Source organism: Aquarana catesbeiana, linkage group LG05 (assembly GCF_042186555.1).
Source record: "Aquarana catesbeiana isolate 2022-GZ linkage group LG05, ASM4218655v1, whole genome shotgun sequence".
In the NCBI taxonomy this organism is placed as follows: Eukaryota; Metazoa; Chordata; class Amphibia; order Anura; family Ranidae; genus Aquarana; species Aquarana catesbeiana.
The window spans coordinates 476462782-476481079 of record NC_133328.1 but is presented as its reverse complement, the minus strand read 5'-3'; the positions used below and the strand labels follow the sequence as shown (position 1 = coordinate 476481079).

General features: G+C 43.1%; 1 protein-coding gene across 1 annotated transcript in view; it reads left to right on the top strand.

Moving 5' to 3' along the window:
* NPC1 (NPC intracellular cholesterol transporter 1) overlaps nt 1–18298 on the top strand; it is a 125645-nt gene that overhangs the window by 82976 nt on the left and 24371 nt on the right. Inside the window, exons 9-13 of the mRNA XM_073631477.1 lie at nt 6251–6477; nt 9198–9298; nt 13632–13734; nt 13972–14161; nt 15126–15308. Coding sequence (XP_073487578.1) covers nt 6251–6477; nt 9198–9298; nt 13632–13734; nt 13972–14161; nt 15126–15308 — 804 coding nt within the window. The remainder of the gene's footprint in view (nt 1–6250; nt 6478–9197; nt 9299–13631; nt 13735–13971; nt 14162–15125; nt 15309–18298) is intronic.

Here is an 18298-nt window from a genome sequence, read left to right as displayed (position 1 = left end):
GCTTAGGCTGGATCATAAATACCGAAAAGTCAGCCTTGAAACCAGCTCAAAGTCTAAAGTATTTGGGTCTGATCCTAGATATAGTTCTAGCAAGAATATTCTTGCCACCTGTAAGGATCTGTTCCCTGAAGGTTCAGGTGCATCAGATAAGGGGCACCAGACAACCCTTCATTCGTCTCTGTATGAGTCTTCTAGGGAGGATGCTATCCTCCTTCGAGGCAGTGCCCTATGTCCAGTTCCATTCCAGGCCTTTACAACAAGACATCTTCTTGGCCTGGATCAGAAGAGGAAAAGCCCTGGATTATCCAATGTGCTTATCTCCTCGGGCACGCTTAGGCCTAAACTGGTGGTTGCAGGATCAGAACCTGCAAAAGGGAAAATCCTTTCTCCCGGTAACTTGGACTACAGATGCCACTCTCTCTGGCTGGGGAGCGACCCTAGAAGAGCTCATAGCTCAGGGGAAATGGTCAGGGACAAAACAGATCCTGCCCATCAACGTACTGGAATTAAGGGCAGTACGTCTGGCCCTACAGTCCTGGACGGTGGAGTATCAGGACTGCCTTATCAGGGTTCAGTCCAACCAATGCCGCTGCACTGGGCTATATAAACCACCAATGCGGTACCAGGAGTTGTTCAGCTCTGAAGGAGGTGAACCACATACTAGAGAATATGAAAACACTGCGCTATAATAGCAAAAATAAAATATATGTGAGCCAGCAGCTGCATACATTGTGACAAACAATAACTGATAACTAGGAAAAAATGCAGCGCTAAGAAATATTGGGAAGTTAGGGTGTAGTGAAACAATTAAGTAAGAGATGCTGTACTGAACAGTAAAGCATATGTGCAAAAACCATAAGTGAAGTAAAATGAACAAACACAGTATAAAGTGTCAACATATGGTAAATGGATAATTCCAAACTCAAATTAATAAGAGGAACTAGTATGAACCAATAGAAATGATGTGAGACTGGAAATTAAAGTCAACAGTGCACGATGTGGATCTGTGACTGAGTCAACAACGGGGTACAGAACTTCCGTAGCTGTAAACCAACATCTCGATATGGGGCATCAGAATGAAAACATCAGGAAGTAAGATAAGATGGGTACTCTTACCAGATAAAGTGGACTCCACTGTCGTATGACATGGAGTCAATGGTGCATGGAGCCAAACCTAGGCTGGAAAGCGATATCCGGAACGGTGGAACCTCTGTCTCACTTCTCGACTTCTCTGGTGTGGTGAAGAAACATCAGGAAGGGCCGCCAACTGGATATCAGCCAATAGACCTCAAGGATGTGTTCCAAGGAGAAGCCGGGGACAGATTTGATCCAGACCCCGTGATGGAAGTGGGGCTACTGGAAGGCAGTTTCTTGCATCGGGATAATATGCAAATGAAAAATAAAAAGCTTCTGCATAGTGCAGGTAAACCAGGGATTTTTATTTCTAAAAATACCATACAGAAAATGGATAAAAGTGATCACAATTAAAATAAAATCTAAGCAGCGTAAGGAAGGGGAGATCGCCTTCCATCACGGGGTCTGGATCAAATCTGTCCCGGCTTCTCCTTGGAACACATCCTTGAGGTCTATTGGCTGATATCCAGTTGGCGGCCCTTCCTGATGTTTCTTCACCCCACCAGAGAAGTCGAGAAGTGAGACAGAGGTTCCACCGTTCCGGATATTGTTTTCCAGCCTAGGTTTGGCTCCATGCACCATTGACTCCATGTCATACGACAGTGGAGTCCACGTTATCTGGTAAGAGTACCCATTTTATCTTACTTCCTGATGTTTTCATTCTGATGCCCCATATCGAGATGTTGGTTTACAGCTACGGAAGTTCTGTACCCCGTTGTTGACTCATAGTCACAGATCCACATCGTGCACTATTGACTTTAATTTCCAGTCTCACATCATTTCTATTGGTTCATACTAGTTCCTCTTATTAATTTGAGTTTGGAATTATCCATTTACCATATGTGGACACTTTATACTGTGTTTGTTCATTTTACTTCACTTATGGTTTTTGCACATATGCTTTACTGTTCAGAACCACATACTAGCCTGGGCAGAGAGACAGGTGCCGATTCTGTCGGCAGTCCATATCCCGGGAGTAGAGGACTGGAAGGCAGATGGTCTCAGCCACCAGCAGATCTGCCCGGGGGAATGGTCCCCGCACCAAGGGGGGGTTGATGGAAATTTGCCAGCGTTGGGGATGGCCAGAGGTTGACCTATTGGCATCCAGGTTCTACAACACGCTACAGCAATTTGTGTCCCGAACAAGGGATCCTCTGGCAATCGGAGCAGATGCTCTGATAGTTCCATGGAGACAGTACTCACTGGTTTATGCTTTCCCTCCAATCCCCTCCTTCCACATTTGTTGCGCAGGATTCAGAAAGAGGGTGTTTCAGTCATTCTGGTAGCACCAGCCTGGCCCAGAAGGCCCTGGTTCCCAGAGATTGTGAGAATGACAATAGACGAGCCATGGACGCTTCCACGTCGCCCTGATCTACTGTCTCAAGGTCCTATATTCCACCCCAATTTACAGTCTCTAAATTTAATGGCATGGCTATTGAAGCCAGGGTGTTAAAGGTCAGGGGCATCTCGCGATCGGTAGTGTCTACCCTAGTGAATGCTAGAAAAGCTGTCACTAGGAAAAATTTATCAGTATTCTTTCAAAGGCCTTTAGCCTCCCATTCACTGATCCGAACCTTTATGCAGGGGGTAACTCGCTTGCTTCCCCCCATTAGGTCACCTATGTGTCCTTGGGACTTGAACTTGGTGTTATCTGTGTTACAGAAGCGACCATTTGAACCTATCAAGGAAATTTCATTAGACTTGCTGTGACACAAGCTAGCCTTCCTGATGGCCATCAACTTGGCTAGAAAGGTGTCGGAGTTGGCAAGCCTTTCATACAGGAAACCATACTTGATCCTTCACCACGACAGGATTGTGTTATGACATGTTCCATCCTTTTTGCCAAAAGTGGTGTTGGCCTTTCATTTAAATCAGGACATTATTCTGCCTTCTTTTTTCTCTCAGCCTCGTTCGGTGAAAGAGAGGCGACTGCATTCTTTGGATGTTGTCCGGGCAGTCAAGGTTTATTTGTCTATATCTGCGGAGATCCGAGGATCAGGCTCCTTTTTTGTTTTACCAAAAAGACCCAAGAAAGGGCAGGCAGCTTCCATTGCCAATTGGGTCCTTCAATTGGTCATTCAGGCCTACGGTCTGAAAGGTGAAGCTCCTTCCTTTAGGGGGAGAGCTCATTCTACCAGGGGTGTAGGAACCTCCTGGGCTTTTCGCCATCAGGTATCTGGGGTATCTGTGGCTCAGATTTGTAAGGCTGCTACCTGGTCTTCAGTGCATACGTTCATAAAATTTTATCAAGTAGATGTTCGAGCAGCCAAGGATTCGGCTGTCGGCCACAGTGTATTGCGGGCTGCCGTATAAGTTCTGATGGTTCTTGCTTGGCACGGTGTCTCCCTCCCCTCAAGGCTATTGCTCTGGGACGTCCCAGTAGGTAATGAATATTGGCCTGACTGTGTCCCATGATGTATGAAAAAAAAAAATAGGATTTTTTTCGTCATGCTTACCTGTAAAAATCCTTTTCTTTGAGTACATCATGGGACACAGAGATCCCTCCCCTCTTCTTTCTTTCTCTTTTTTTTTTTGAGGATTGAGTGCTTGCTACAAAACTGAAGTGCTTCCTGTGTGGGAGGTGTTATATAGGGGATCACTTCCTGTCTGAAGACCTTTGGTTTACCAGTGTCCATTCACCTGGTGATGGCGTATAACCCAGTATGTATTGAATATTAGCCTGACTCTGTGTCCCATGATGTACTCAAAGAAAAAGATTTTACAGGTAAGTATGACGAAAAAATCATATTTTATACATTGTTACAGATCAGTTTTAATTGCATGCCCTGATGCATGATTGTAAGCCCAGGAACTGATTAAAGTATTAATAAAGGCAAAACTTTTATTTTAGTTTTGGATAGAATGGAGAGGGATTAAAACGTTTGTCTGGTTTTTATTGCTGTGTGTTAGGGAGATTTCCCCTCTCTGTTTGTCCTGCTTACCGTTGTCATTAAAAGTAAAAGAAAATCCCAAATTTTGGGTTGTCCCCAGAAAAGTAAGAGAAGGGAAATCCTCCAATATGGACACTAGTTCTGGTGACCTGGGGGTCCCCAAAGAATTCCCCTAATTTACAGGGGACCTCCTGGTTATGGGACAGGAAGTAAAGGTAAATCTCTGCAATGGGGGACAGATGGCAGAAAAAAATCTTACAGGAGTTATAACCTTTCCTTGGTCTATCCAAAATAAAAAAAAAAAATTTTGCCTATAGTTCTAGTTTAAAAGGTTTGTAAAGGCAGAAGTTTTTTTTTTATCTTAATGCATTCTATGCATTAAAATAAAAAGCCTTCTGTGTATAGCAGCCCCTCTAACGCTTCCCTGAGATCCCTCTCTGTCCAGCGATGTCCACGAATGTCTCAGCCATCCGAGATAGAGACACAGGGGGCTGTGACTCGGCTCAGGTGCCCCCAAAGCAAGCTGTTTGCTGTGGGGGCACTGAAAAGGAGGGAGGGGCCAGGAGAGCTGAAGAGGGACCCGAGTAGAGGAGGATCCGGGCTGCTCTTTGCAAATCCGCTGCAACAGAGCCAGTAAGTATAACATGTTTGTTATTTTTATGGGGGAAAATAACGAGACTTTACAATCACTTTAAGTTTGAAACCGGGTTTTATACTAAAGTTTAAATTGTGTTTAAACCCAGAGACTGAATTGGTTAACTAGTCTATGCACACAGCCTACATAGCATACAGACACTGCTGGCCTTTGAGTGCCAAGGGTGTGCTGAGTGATAAAATCTTTATTAGTATGATTTTTTTTTGCTGATTGCAGAGCTAGAGTTCTAACGGCCCAGGGTATGTCCGATGTCTGTAAATAGACCACTGCTCCCCTCTACTCCTGCATGCTGGCACAGGACAACCTTTTCTTCTCAGACTGTGGCTGCTTTTCAAAGAAAACAAACTTGTAGGACTTTGAACACCTTTTGGCTTTGATGCACCTGGAATATATTTTACTGATTTAAAAGAGAAGTGTTGGATTTTTTTTTGTTTCTTTTTTTTAATCATACTTGCCTAGCTGGGTGCAGCATCTGTCCCCTGCCAGTTCTAACACTGAAAACCGAGCGATCAAACACCACAAATCGCTTGGTTCTCACAGCCCTGTGAGCAGAGAGCTGGTGACTGGAGCGCTGGGCTGTGGAGGGGATGGGAGCGGCCAGCTCAGGCTCTCTGGTCATGATCCTTCCCGAGCCTGGACCAGATCTTTGATGTCAGCCAGCTTCAGCCTGCTGTCTGCTGAAAGCAGGTCACTGTGATCCACAGGAGAAGTACAGCCAAACAAGCTTTGGCTGTACTTCTCTTTAAACTTTGGGTTCGGGCTTTGTGTAGTTTTGTAATGACATTGGATAGCTATATTTGCTCCTCGCACAGTAAATGTTATTCTTTTTGCTTTGCAATGCAGCACAGCAGTATAGTGCTTGGTTTACCCCGCTTCTCGTTTACCATTCTCCAAATGTATTACAGCAGCAAAATTTAGAATAAGGAGAAATTTAAAATGTAAACGTTTTTTTATTAAATACTTTGCACGGGTTAAAGAACAGTAGATCAAAATACTAAAAAAAAAACTAGGAACATCAGAAGTGCTTCTTTCTGCAATAATTGCATTTGAAATCAGACCCTGAAACGCTAAAGTATTACTAAACCCACAACCGTAAAATCAGTCTGTATATGCAGTAAAGCATATATAGACTTGCTCTATGAGAATGTGCTGTAAACTAAAGCACAAACATCGTGCAGCAGGAAGCAAAGCTTGCATATGTAATGCGGAAATATACCAATCAATATATTTAAGTCATTATAAACTATACATAGAAACAATATTTTTTTTAAATAAAGCATATTGATCAATGCCAAGCTTAGTTTTGGTGTGAGTACTGTGACCTGCTCTTTGATCATAATCGGGTAGTGTGTGTGTAACAGGATGAGTAGTGTTGGGCAATTCAAAATGATCTGTTTCCAGAATGCAGTCACTTTTGTTTAAATCTGTTTGAACGTTAATAGAGAAGGTAAATGCGGTGCATGGCTGGCTCTTTGAACATTATAGCATGTTTATGCTGAGTTCTTTAGTGGGAATCTTGACCTGGCTCTGATGTAGCAGTATTAACCATCATTTGTGCTGTTCTCTGCAGGTCTTAGAATTACAAGATGCCATTGAAAACATAACTGCCACGTACAAGAGTGAGGCCGTGATGCTAAAAGACATCTGCCTGGCTCCACTGGCACCGTACAATAACAACTGTACAATCCTCAGTGTCCTGAACTATTTCCAGAACAGCTATTCTGTTTTAAATCATACCGTGAGGGATGATTTCTATGTTCATGCGGATTACCACACTCACTTCTTATACTGTGTGCGGTAAGTTTTATTTACTTTTATGCTATACAATGTCATTGCCATCTGCTTTTCTTCTGTGTAGGCTTACAAAATACGTTTTCAGGTTTTTGTGATTTTTTTTTTTTTTTTGTTGTATCAATTGAAGAAACAACCAGAGTTCTGGAAAAGTTCATATTCACTAGTAAAATGTAGCGGATTGTGAATGCCATTCAACTCTAATGGGACAGAGTCCAGGGCTGACCCAGAGCGGGTCGGGGACTGAGGCACCGGTGCAATCTTGGATTCAGGCCGGCGCTGGGCCGCAGCCGAGGATCGGGTGAAAAAATGCCCCAAATCACCTCGCTTGCGAGACCCCCCCGATCTCTTTCTGGTCTTTGTACTTATCCTTCCCCCATGGGATCGATGTGGACCGAGTTTCGTGCCGTGTAGAAGCCCTGTACAGCCGCGGGGTCTGGGAGCTGAGACACTGCACGTCTTACTGCTCCATGCATCAGGTCACCTCCCCCTCCTTGCACTTAGAACAATGGCGTGCTCCTTTTTATACCGGCCTACAGACTTGTCTGTGTATACAGCAGTGACTTTACTGCCCAGTAAAAGGTTCTCTGCTGCTTTCACTTCCCCAGCAAAGTGCACAAACGTCTTTGTTCCTCAAAAGATGTAAAAATTCAGTGTGTCTTGTTTTACAGTGGGGCATTAAATGCAACCGAGCTGTGTTTTTTTTTTTTTTTTTCCCTCACAAATGGATTGTAACAGTACATCAGTAACACGTAAGTGGCTGGTTGACACCATGAATCTCACAGGAATGCACAGTGCATTGCTGTGTGATTCACATGCCCTACTTTTTAAAACGCATTGCAACTGGATTGCATGGTACTACTGTAACACAGACGAAATGCGTGTTTCCTGCACTTCATTCTGGTGTGAATGGGATCCAAAACATAATGTACAAATGGGAACTAGTAGCTCAGTGATTGCATGTAATTGATATTTTTGTATTTTAAGCTTTCTTAGCCTTGTATTCTCAGTTTTTAATTGTACCATGTTAAATGACTGAATGTTATCAAGGCCCATTCATATACTCTTGAGCTATGGTTATTTCACTAGACTGGAAATGGATCATTAAGGATTAGTACTAAAAGTGGACCACTAATGATGCCCAAAGTCTTATGACAATGGTAGCCTTGTTATGGCTAATTACAATTACTGTAAAGAGTCACAGTATCCATCCCCAGTATGTATAAACATGTACTCTCTAGCAGTCGGTGCATGCATGTTAATGGAAGGATCATCCAGCAGACAGATCTTATCTATACATCTAGGGTTCATATACATAGGCAACATAATAAGCAAAGGGGAAATGGAAGGGGAACAGGGCCATAGTCATAAGGTAGAGTAACTTACGGATAATAGCCAGCACATTAAGCCAGCGTCAATAGGGGATATGTAGATGATCAAGCAGGCTTACGGAGCATGTCAAGTTTTACCAGCCAGGCAAAGACCCCTTCAGGGTTGTCAAAGAAATAGGCATTGTCTTCTCCTACAACCTGGAGTCTAGCGGGGAATGACATGGAGTAGGAGATATGACATATTCAAAGTTGTCATTTAGCCTCTGTGAATTGTGCCCTCATTTTCTGAACTTCTGCAGCGAAGTCCGGGAACACCATTGTTCTGCCATTATTAAAAGGGATACTGCCTTTTTTCTCTGGTAAGACGCAATATGGCATCCCGATCTCTATAATTAAACAAATTGGCAAAAAAGGTTCGCTGAGGCGTGCCCTGCGGCGGTGGTCTGGCTGCCAGGCGATGGACCCGCTCCACCACGAACGTTGCTGAAAAGGCAGGCCTGCTAAACATGGAGATAAGCAGATTCTCAAGGAAGGTGGGGGGGGGTCGGAACCCTCCACACCCTTAGGCAGCCCCACAAATCTTAGGTTACAGCGCCGGAGCCTGTTATCCATGTCATCCTGCTTTTGTTGTACAGTATGCATCTGGTGCTGGAGCCTCTCAGTTGCAACCTGCAATGGTGGCATGTCATCCTCCATGTGGCTGATGCGGGTCTCCATCTCTGTGACTCGTTCCCTTTAATTCTGAAGATCTTGACGAATAAAGGAGATATCGATCTTCACCTCCTCTACCTTGCTCGTCAGTGTGCTCTGACAGTTGGATATTCCCTCCAGGACCTTGGCAGTGTCCGGCTCCTGCCGCATCTGTGGATGATGACACGGTGGCGCCATCTACCCCCAAAGTCTCCTTCTCCTTGAGCCAGAACTTATCCAGCTTTGCTATGGTGTCTGTCTTTTTTGGCAGAGACATGAGGTGTAGTGTTGGGGAAAGGTCCAGGCAGTATAGGGTAGGTAGAAGAGCAAGAGGATAGCCACAGGTTTAGGTGAAACAGATATTTCTCAAGCGAAGCTCCAGAGTTGCGCTTCTCACACCATACCGGTCCAGGCCACGCCCCCTTATTTGTACATCTAACTGACATCTGATCTGTTTTTGGAATCAGAAAAACCATTGGCCATATCATACAAACTTTTATAGCCATCCCCCTCCCAAGTACCTGTCATTTGATGGCCTATTAACGTCATCATCCCAATCAAATCTCATTTTGAATATACTTACTGCAGATCTGTATTTTCAGTGAAAGTAAGAAATAAAATAAGTAATAGATAAGTAGGTAATAGTAAACTATTAAGGATGTCGCTATTTACCAATCGTCCTGATCATAATCGTCTCGCTTACAGGTCACCAGCTTCTTTGAATGACACCTCTGAACTTCATGACCCATGCCTAGGCACTTTTGGTGGCCCAATCTTCCCATGGCTTGTTCTTGGAGGCTATGATGGTATGTCACATTGAGCACTTGTATACATTTGTGCACTATTTATCTCAAGCTGTGCAAATATTTATCGAATATGTTGGTTTTAAAAAGTAGTTGTATGCACATATATGCGCATTCCAGCATAAGCTGTCAACATTCATACATGAGCAGTATAACTGTTCAAAGTGAAATGCTTCTTTTTGCTAACAAGGCTACACTACATATTATTAGTGGGTTAGAAGAGAAGTTTAAGATGGGGGGGGGGGGACATTTATACTCCCCTAGGTGGATGCAACATCGAGCCCCCTGCCCCCTCTACACTGAGAAGTGCTCAGGGAAAAAGAAGAAAAAAAACTCTGATAGTGTAGTATCCCAGTTAATAACACAGAATACACCAACCCAACTTAGGAAATGAACTCACATTTTATTCATTAAAGATATGCATATCAGTAAAACGATATAATCCAGCAATTTCTCACTTGCTCCCACGCCGCCTGGCTCTGCCTCCATGCCTATTGCCACCCTTCCACATGGCTTTGCCAGGAGGAACAACTTTATAATACATTGATAATAAATCTTTCTGTAGTGTTGTATGCTATCTTTGTAGTGGTTGTAACCTGTCAGCTGTGTAGCAGATTAAATGAAAGATGATTTTCACTGCGTTGACATCTGTCTCATATAACTCCCTGATTAGTGATGTCGCCTACATCTGCCCTGCTAAGCAGGTGAGTCATCAAGCAGGGATACAGACGTGGTTTGCTATACTGTTTTTTACAAGTATGCACTGATGTCATACAGAAACTGCTACCAGTCCATAGAAAAGGCGCTGCTTATTAGAACACCTAAATAAGGAGAAATGTAAAATATGGTTGGATACCTTCCTTGCAATGTTAATTGATTACTTTTTTTTAAGCAACACTAGAGAGTTACTATACGTGTTGGGCCACATCAGCCACAAGGATGCTACTTGGAAGTTGATTTAAGATTACAAAGCGGTTGCCAGCCTTGGAAACCTTAAAGCAGAACTCCGGCCAACATTTTTTTTTCCATGTTCTTGTTGCTGATCTCCTACCAACTTTGCCATCCATCTTCTTCTGAGCTCTGTAGTTCCTCTGTAATAGGCTGCTGAACTTGCTGATAAACAGTTATTGCCTGGTGACATCCTGTTTGTAAGACCGCTGGCTTCTAGTCCTCCTGTAAGCTCAGCCAGTGGTCTGACATGCCCCCTTGTAGTCCTCTGAAAGCGAGCTGGGAGTTCTATTTCCTGTAGTGAGCGGAGGGGGTCTCACAGCCCCCCGGTCTGTGCCGCTCATGCAATCCGCCCCTCCACTCAGCATTAGAGAAGAGTTTGGAGGTGTGGGTATCAGGAAAGGATAGTATATCCTGTCATCTTTTATAGGTATTCTCTGCCTGAAAATATTTTGTGTGGTAACGGAGTTATTATATAAGACAGTGGTTCTCAACTCTTGTCCTCTTGACCCACTAACAGGCCAGGTCTACAAGATAACGGAAGTACATCACAGGTGATGGAATTGCAGTATTCTAGTCTGCATCTCCCCAAGGCAGGGCTTTTTTTCTTAGAGAATAGGTGCTGGAACTCTCCCCTTGAGTCACTTCTTGTCCCTGCCCACCTCCGAGCACCATCCCTTGGTTCCACCCCCTACCCATCTCCCAGCGCCCCCCCCCCCGTTTAGAGAATGCAGAACCATGTATCATTATGTCATGCTAAGTAATTTGTATGGAATTTGGTAATGATAACAAGAAAAGCTGTAAAATAGATCCCCCTGCAGCCAACAGCAATATACCCCTCCCCCAAGCATCAATAGACCCCCAGCTACATGGGACCCCTGCAACAAAATATCTCCCCAGCAGCAATACCCCCGTCAGCAAGAACAGATCTCCCAGCAGCCAGGAACAATAGACCCCTCCCTCAACAGTAGATCCCTTCCAGCAATAATTGACCCCCCCAGCAACAATAGAGCCCCCCCCCCAGCAACAATAGACCTCCCCAGAAACAATAGGCCGCCACAAATAAATATATCCCCATCCAGCAATAATAGATCCCTGAGCAGCCAGCATCAGTAGACCCTCCAGCACACCCCAGCACCCCTTGGCATTACATACATTGTGTGCTGGAGGTGCCGGAACTGCTTTCCCCTGCCTTTCTGCTGAAAAAAAGCCCTGCCCCCAGGTAATACTTAAAATCTGGCCTGTTAGGGGGTCCTGAGGAAAGGAGTTGAGAACCACTGATATAAGGGATTTCTGGCAGGTCTTCTAATTCTACTGTATTTCTTCCCATGGCCTCCGCTGCTCACATGGACAACTCCTTAGTCGTTTTTTTTTTCCATTTCTTGTTCCACAACTTTTACCATGTTTTGCTGTTTTTCTTCTGTTTGCTCTGGGTCTAACAACTAATGAAATTGTATCCAGATATTTTGAGTTTTTACAGATGTTATTAAAGTAGTATTAAACCCTCAGTGTTAGCTTAACACATTAAGCACAATAAAATTAAACATTCCCCAGTAAACGTTAAATTCCTACCTTAGCATTTGCAGTATACAAATTTCAATGCTGCTGGCCCTCGCTCTACCTGAGCTGCTGCCTTGAACTTCCTGTTTTTACAGGAATGAGTTAACCATGAACAGTGTAGCTTGGAGTCCAGTCTGTGTAGCTTAGAGGAGGAGGAGGGAGAAGCAGCAGGGGAGTACCTTTCCATCCTAGGCTACATGGCTTTGTGTTTCTATTGATGCACACAGTGTAGAGCTGGATTTGGCCTTTTGCTTGTCCTTATCTGGCCCTTGGGGCACTATTCTACCAACTGACACCAATGATGGGGCACTATTCTGCCAACTAACACCACTAATGGGGAACATTCCCCCTACTAACACCATCGATAGGGCACTATTCCTCCCATGAAAACCAATGATGGGCACTGATGCTGGGGCATTTTTTACTCCCACTGTCCACAGTCCAGCCCTCCAAACGTTCCAAGCAAAGGGCCAGTTTGCTGTCCTTTTAGGATTTAGGAGACCCCTGGTGTAGAGTCAACAACTCTAGTCCCTGCATGCAACGGCTCCATAGGATACTGCAAGAAAAAGGAGTCGCCCTGAAATGGGAAACCTGGGTCAGCAGTTATGTCACCACCTTAAACAAATACATAAAGATTGAAAGATAAAGAAGGTGCATACTCAGTAAGTGATTAAATCAACTGCTGCTAGTATACCTAGGGGGAAAACCTCTTCCTGCAAGGTAAAGTCATAATGTGCTAGTAGGCATTGCATACTGGCACATTATGAAAGACTTATCTTGAAATGAAGCCCTCCAGCAGTGTGCTGTCACCACTGCAGAAGCTTCCATCTTCGCTCGGTCTCCCTCCCGGTTGAATTGCCGAGCTGCGCGCGGGGTATGCCGTTCATTCAGGGCGCATGCGCCAGTGATGGCACCGGCTGCTGCTTGCTAGAATATCTCCTAAACAGTGCATGTTTAGGAGATATTCATTTTACCTACATGTTGAATTTACTACCACTTTATCCAGATCCCGCCCGGCCGTCATTTGGCTATAGGCTGGGCGGGATCTGGTTAAAGTGTTCGTAAACTCGACATGTAGGTAAAATTAATATCTCTTAAACATGCACTGGATCAGTTATCCTGATCAGAGGTCATATGACGTAGGCTCTTTACTATGTGATCAGCTGTGTCCAATCACAGCTAATCAAACTGCAACCAGGAAGTGCCGGCTATCGTTAATTCCTCTATTAACGCTGACAGTGCGTGAATAGAGGACAGCCGATAAGCAGCTCTCCTGACGGGGGGGGGAGAATCTGCAGTGATCATCAGTGCAGTCCCACCTGTGATGCCTTTCAGTGCCCATCAGTGGTGCCTATCAGTGCCCATCGATGCTGCCCATCAGTGAAAACTTACTTATTTACAACCTTTTATAACAAAGAAAACTTAATTTTTTTTCTTAAAATGTTGGGTCTTTTTTCATTAGTTTAGCAAAAAATAAAAACCCAGTGGTAAATAAATGCCACCAAAAGAAAGCACTAACTGTCTCTCCAAAAATGGTAAATACTTTGTTTGGGTACAGCGTTGCATGACTGCGCAATTGTCATTCAAAGTGGGACAGCGCAGTATTGAAATGGTTAATGTCAATTTAAATAAAATTTAAACAAAATCCTATTTCAAATTGACTTCAAATTGCTTCAATTTCAGTTTTGCTTCTGTTTTTCTGCAATTATAAAATCGACTCTAATAAATATTAGAGAAAGAGTGCTGTGCAAAAGTGCATTTCATGTGATTGTGTTTGTCTTCAGTCTTGCGTAGATTCGAATTTCATGCCAAAATGCTTTTATTTCAGGAGAGAATTATAACAATGCTACAGCACTTGTGATTACCTTTCCCGTAAATAACTTTCACAATGACACTGAGAAGATAAACAAGGCCCTGGCTTGGGAGAAAGAGTAAGTATGTGTTTTATGATTCCCAGTGTTATAGATTAGAGTGGCCTCTGCTCCAGATAAGCGTCATGTATGTGGCTGAATTGTACCACTAGTATAATGATAGAGCGACAACCAAGTGTGATTCCTCAGCCCAAAGCCATCAATGAGCATTCCGATGTTTACGTATGGCTTGTGCAAGAGAAGACTTGTACAGGTATATAGTTGCTTACAATATCTGGCCTTGTTCTTCTTCCCTAGATTTATTAGATTTGTGAAAAATTACAAAAACTCCAATTTATCCATCTCATTCTCTGCTGAGAGGAGTATTGAAGATGAGCTTAACAGGGAAAGTAAGAGTGACGTGAAAACAGTCGTTATCAGCTATGTTCTGATGTTTGTCTACATCTCACTGGCCCTAGGTCAAATTAGCCAGTGTAACCGTATTTTGGTGAGTACCACTTATTTTTCTTGATTTGACTTTAGATAAAGTTAATGTTTTGTGTATGTGTTCTTTATTTGTTATGGTCAGGAAGCGGGGCTTTAGGTTCCTCTTATGTTTTGGCTATCCTTGTCTGCTTTGCTAAAAAAAAAAAAAGTCTATTGATTTCAGAGCTTAAAGTAGAATTATAGGAAAAATTATTATTATAATAATAGTTGGCCTCTAGCAGGGCGCTTTTAACCCAAAAAAAGGGGTTAAAAACTCCTGTGTTGCGGCGCTTTGAAAGAGCTGCCCATTCTTTCCAATGGGCAGGGCATTTTGGGAGAGCTAAATCCAGCGCTCCCAACCCACCCCAAAGATGCTGCTTGCAGGACTTTTCGGAACATCCCGCAAGTGCACCGCCCCAGTGTGAAAAGACACACTGGAATGAATGGGAGGCGGTTTTCAGGTGCTAATGAAGAGGCTATTTCTAGCGGTAAAGCACCTGCAAACCGCCACAGTGTGAAATGGTCTTAGGGCTCATGCACATTGCATCTCAAAGAAGCGTTGGGAAAAAAACTCAATTGGGAATAAAAAGCTGAAGTCTGGTTTTGCACATTTCAGTTTTAGTAAATCAACTCCATTACATAAAAGATATCTGCCCTGTAACTGCCTGTGGGAGAACAGAGCACCACAGTTTTTAAGATGCGATCACCTCTGGAATAGGAAGAGTAATAAGAATAAATGGCGTTTTGTAAATATTACCCATTCAAGAATTTGGAAGTCTCAACTGTCAAGTGGGACTTCTGCAGACAAATCACAGCTGGTTTGTGATATGCTGGATATTCGCTTTACATAGATTATCATCCTTGTTACTGCAATCCAAAACCTTAACTGCATATCTAACCTGCCATTTGTGATTATTTTATTTTTGGTATTTATTTTGCATTTTTAAATGTAAAAATTATTTATTTATCTTCCCATTTTTTTCCAGGTGGACTCAAAGATTTCACTCGGTGTTTCTGGTATCCTTATTGTGCTAAGCTCAGTCGTTTGCTCCCTGGGAATCTTCAGCTACGCTCGCATTCCACTCACTCTTATAGTTATTGAGGTCATCCCATTCCTGGTTCTAGCAGTTGGAGTGGACAACATATATATCATTGTGCAAACCTTGCAGGTAAAGTGCTGTTTGTCTTTCCATGTATAAAAATTAAGATGTTGGCCATGTATGCAGTCTGTTGCAGGGCTGCATCAGTCTAATATAAGATACTTGTATTCTTTGTACATATAATATATAGGCTTAATTCCTTAAGTAGAGCAAGTATTGGTTACCGTAACAGTAGTTATTTTCATTAAAAGAGAAGTGGTTTCTTTATTTTTTTATTTTAGGAATCATACTTACCTTGGTGGTCCGTTGCTGCATCTGTCCCCCGGCGCCTCTACGCTGAGAACCGAGCGATCGACCACTGCCAAACGCTCGGTTTTCAGAGCTCCCCGAGCAGAGAGCTGTAGACTGCCAGTCACAGCTCTCTGCTCTGCCCTCTTTTTGCTCATTGGGGCGCTGGGCTCTGGAGGGGGTGGCCGGCTCAGACTCTCAGCTGTTTGCCGAGAGGCTGAGCTGGGTGTCAATCCAGGCACCTTGTGGATCCAGACTTTATTGTTGTGATTATGTGGTGCCTGGACTGACTTCTGTGACGTCAGTAGAGAGCGGACTTATATAATTTTGACACGTCGAGTTTCTTAGCTCAATGGTAGTGCCAAAATAGTGAGTTTACTCCACAACAGATATAGTTTTCAGGGCTTTGCTGCCCACTTTTATTTAAAGAACATCAAAGGTTCACACGGGTATGTCTTCTGATTCAGGGGGTTCTCGCCATCAATACAACAAACATAACATTAAGTCTCCTAGCTCTCTTGTGGCAGCTGCTCTGATTAATACAGCAGTGGTCCTCCTGACCACCAGACTTGTCCCAGTGTTTGTGCACAGATGCTGTACCTCAGCTCTGCGTCCTTTTGGCTCCACTCCCTAGCTGCTCTATCTCTCCTGGACTCTCTCTCAGGCTCGGGCCTTGGTCCTTCCTAACCTGGACAGTATGGTGTAAGCCAACACCTTTCACGGCTCTCCCCACACACTGACTTCCTTGGAAGGGTGGGGCTCTGAGCTCTAACTCTGGCTCGAACATAAACCCAGCACACACCTGTTCCATTAGTGTGCTCACTTCCTCAAATCTGGCATAAACCACCATTTTGCCCTGTGGCACTGGGTCACCCTGCTATAAATATAATATATAATTTTTTCAACAGTATTGCAAAATGATTGAACCATTTGCTGGGTTTTTATTGCTCTTTCTGTAGCACTTGGGGAGGTTTTTCCCTCAGTGCCTATGTGGTCACCAAGGAGAGAACATGAGATCAAGTCTCCCCAGCAGGGACACAGCATTCAAAATTCAGATACCAAAAATTATTTTTGGATGCAAATGAGCTTTAAAAAATAAATTACAGTTTGTTTAGTTGTCCTGGGTATTGTATCACATTTCTGTGATTACAGTTGTGCTCAAAAGTTTGCATACCCTGGCAGAAATCTCGAGGTTTTGGTATTCATATTGTCAATATGACTGAACGTGTTAAAAAACTGTCTTTTATTTAAGAATAGTGATTATATGAAGCCATTTATTACATAGTTGTTGACTCCTTTTTATAAATAATAATAAAAATAGAACCCAAATGGTCCTGATCAAAAGTTTACATACCCTGAAATGTTTGGCCTTGGTCCAGACACACAAGGTAACATAATTTAAAATGGCAAATAAAGATTAATTTTCCATATCTGCAGCTTTTTAAATTGCGTTTAGTGTCTGTGTATAAATAGTCAATGAGTTTGTTAGCGTGAATGCACTGAGCAGGCTAGATACTGAGCCATGGGGAGAACTGTCAAAAGATCTGCGTAACAAGGTAATGGAACTTTATAAAGATGGAAAAGGCTATAAAAGATATCCAAAACCTTGAATATGCCAGTCAGTACTGTTCAATCACTTATTAAGAAGTGGAGAATTCAGGGATCTCTTGATACCAAGCTAAGGTTGTGTAGACCAAGATAGATTGCAGCAACTGCCAGAAGAATTGTTCAGGATACAAAGAAAACCCCACAGGTAACCTTAGAAGAAATACAGGCTGCTCTGAAAGATGGGTTATTTCAAGGAGCACAATACGACAATACTTGAACAAAAATGAGCTGCATAGTTGAGTTGCCAGAAAGAAGCCTTTCCTGCGCTAATTTCACAAAAAAGTCCGGTTACAATATGCCCAACAACACTATGACATGCCATACAGTTTCTGGCACACTGTAATCTGGAGTGAAGAGGCCAAAATAGTTTTATGGTTACAACCATAAGCACTGTTTGGAGAGGGTTCAATAAGGCCTATAGTGACAATTATACCATCCCCACTTTGAAGCATTGTGGTGGCTCACTGATGTTTGGGGGTGGGGGAGCTCTAAAGGCACGGGGAATCTTGTAAAAATTGATGGCAAGATGAATGCAGCATGTTATCAGAAAATACTGGCTGACAAATTGCATTCTTCTACACGAAAGCTGTGCATTGGACGCTCTTGGTCTTTCCAGCACGACAATGACCCTAAGCACAAGACCAAGTTAACTCTCCATTGGTTACAGAAGAAAAAGGTGAAGGTTCTGGAGTGGCCATCACTGTCTCCTGACCCTAATATCGAGCCGCTATGGGAAGATCTTAAATGAGTGGTTTTGCATGACCTGGAAGCATTTTGCCAAGATGAATGGGCAGCTATACCACCTGCAAGAATTTGAGGTCTCATAAACTATTACAAAAGACTGCACGCTCTCATTGATGCTAAAGGGGGCAATACACCGTATTAAGTACTGAGAGTAGACTTTTGAACAGGGGTCATTTCATTTGATTATTTGTCATGTTTTGTTTTATGATTATGTTATCCTGTTATGACCTACAGTTAAATATTAATCCTGTAAGAAATAAAAAGAAATGTGTTTTACTCACTCATATTTTCTTTAAAAATGGTACATACTGTATATCACCAATTCTCCAAGGGTGTGCATACGTTTGAGCACAGCTGTATTTACTGAAATAATCATTTAAATAATGATTGAAAGCACACTAATTAGTAAACTTTTTTTA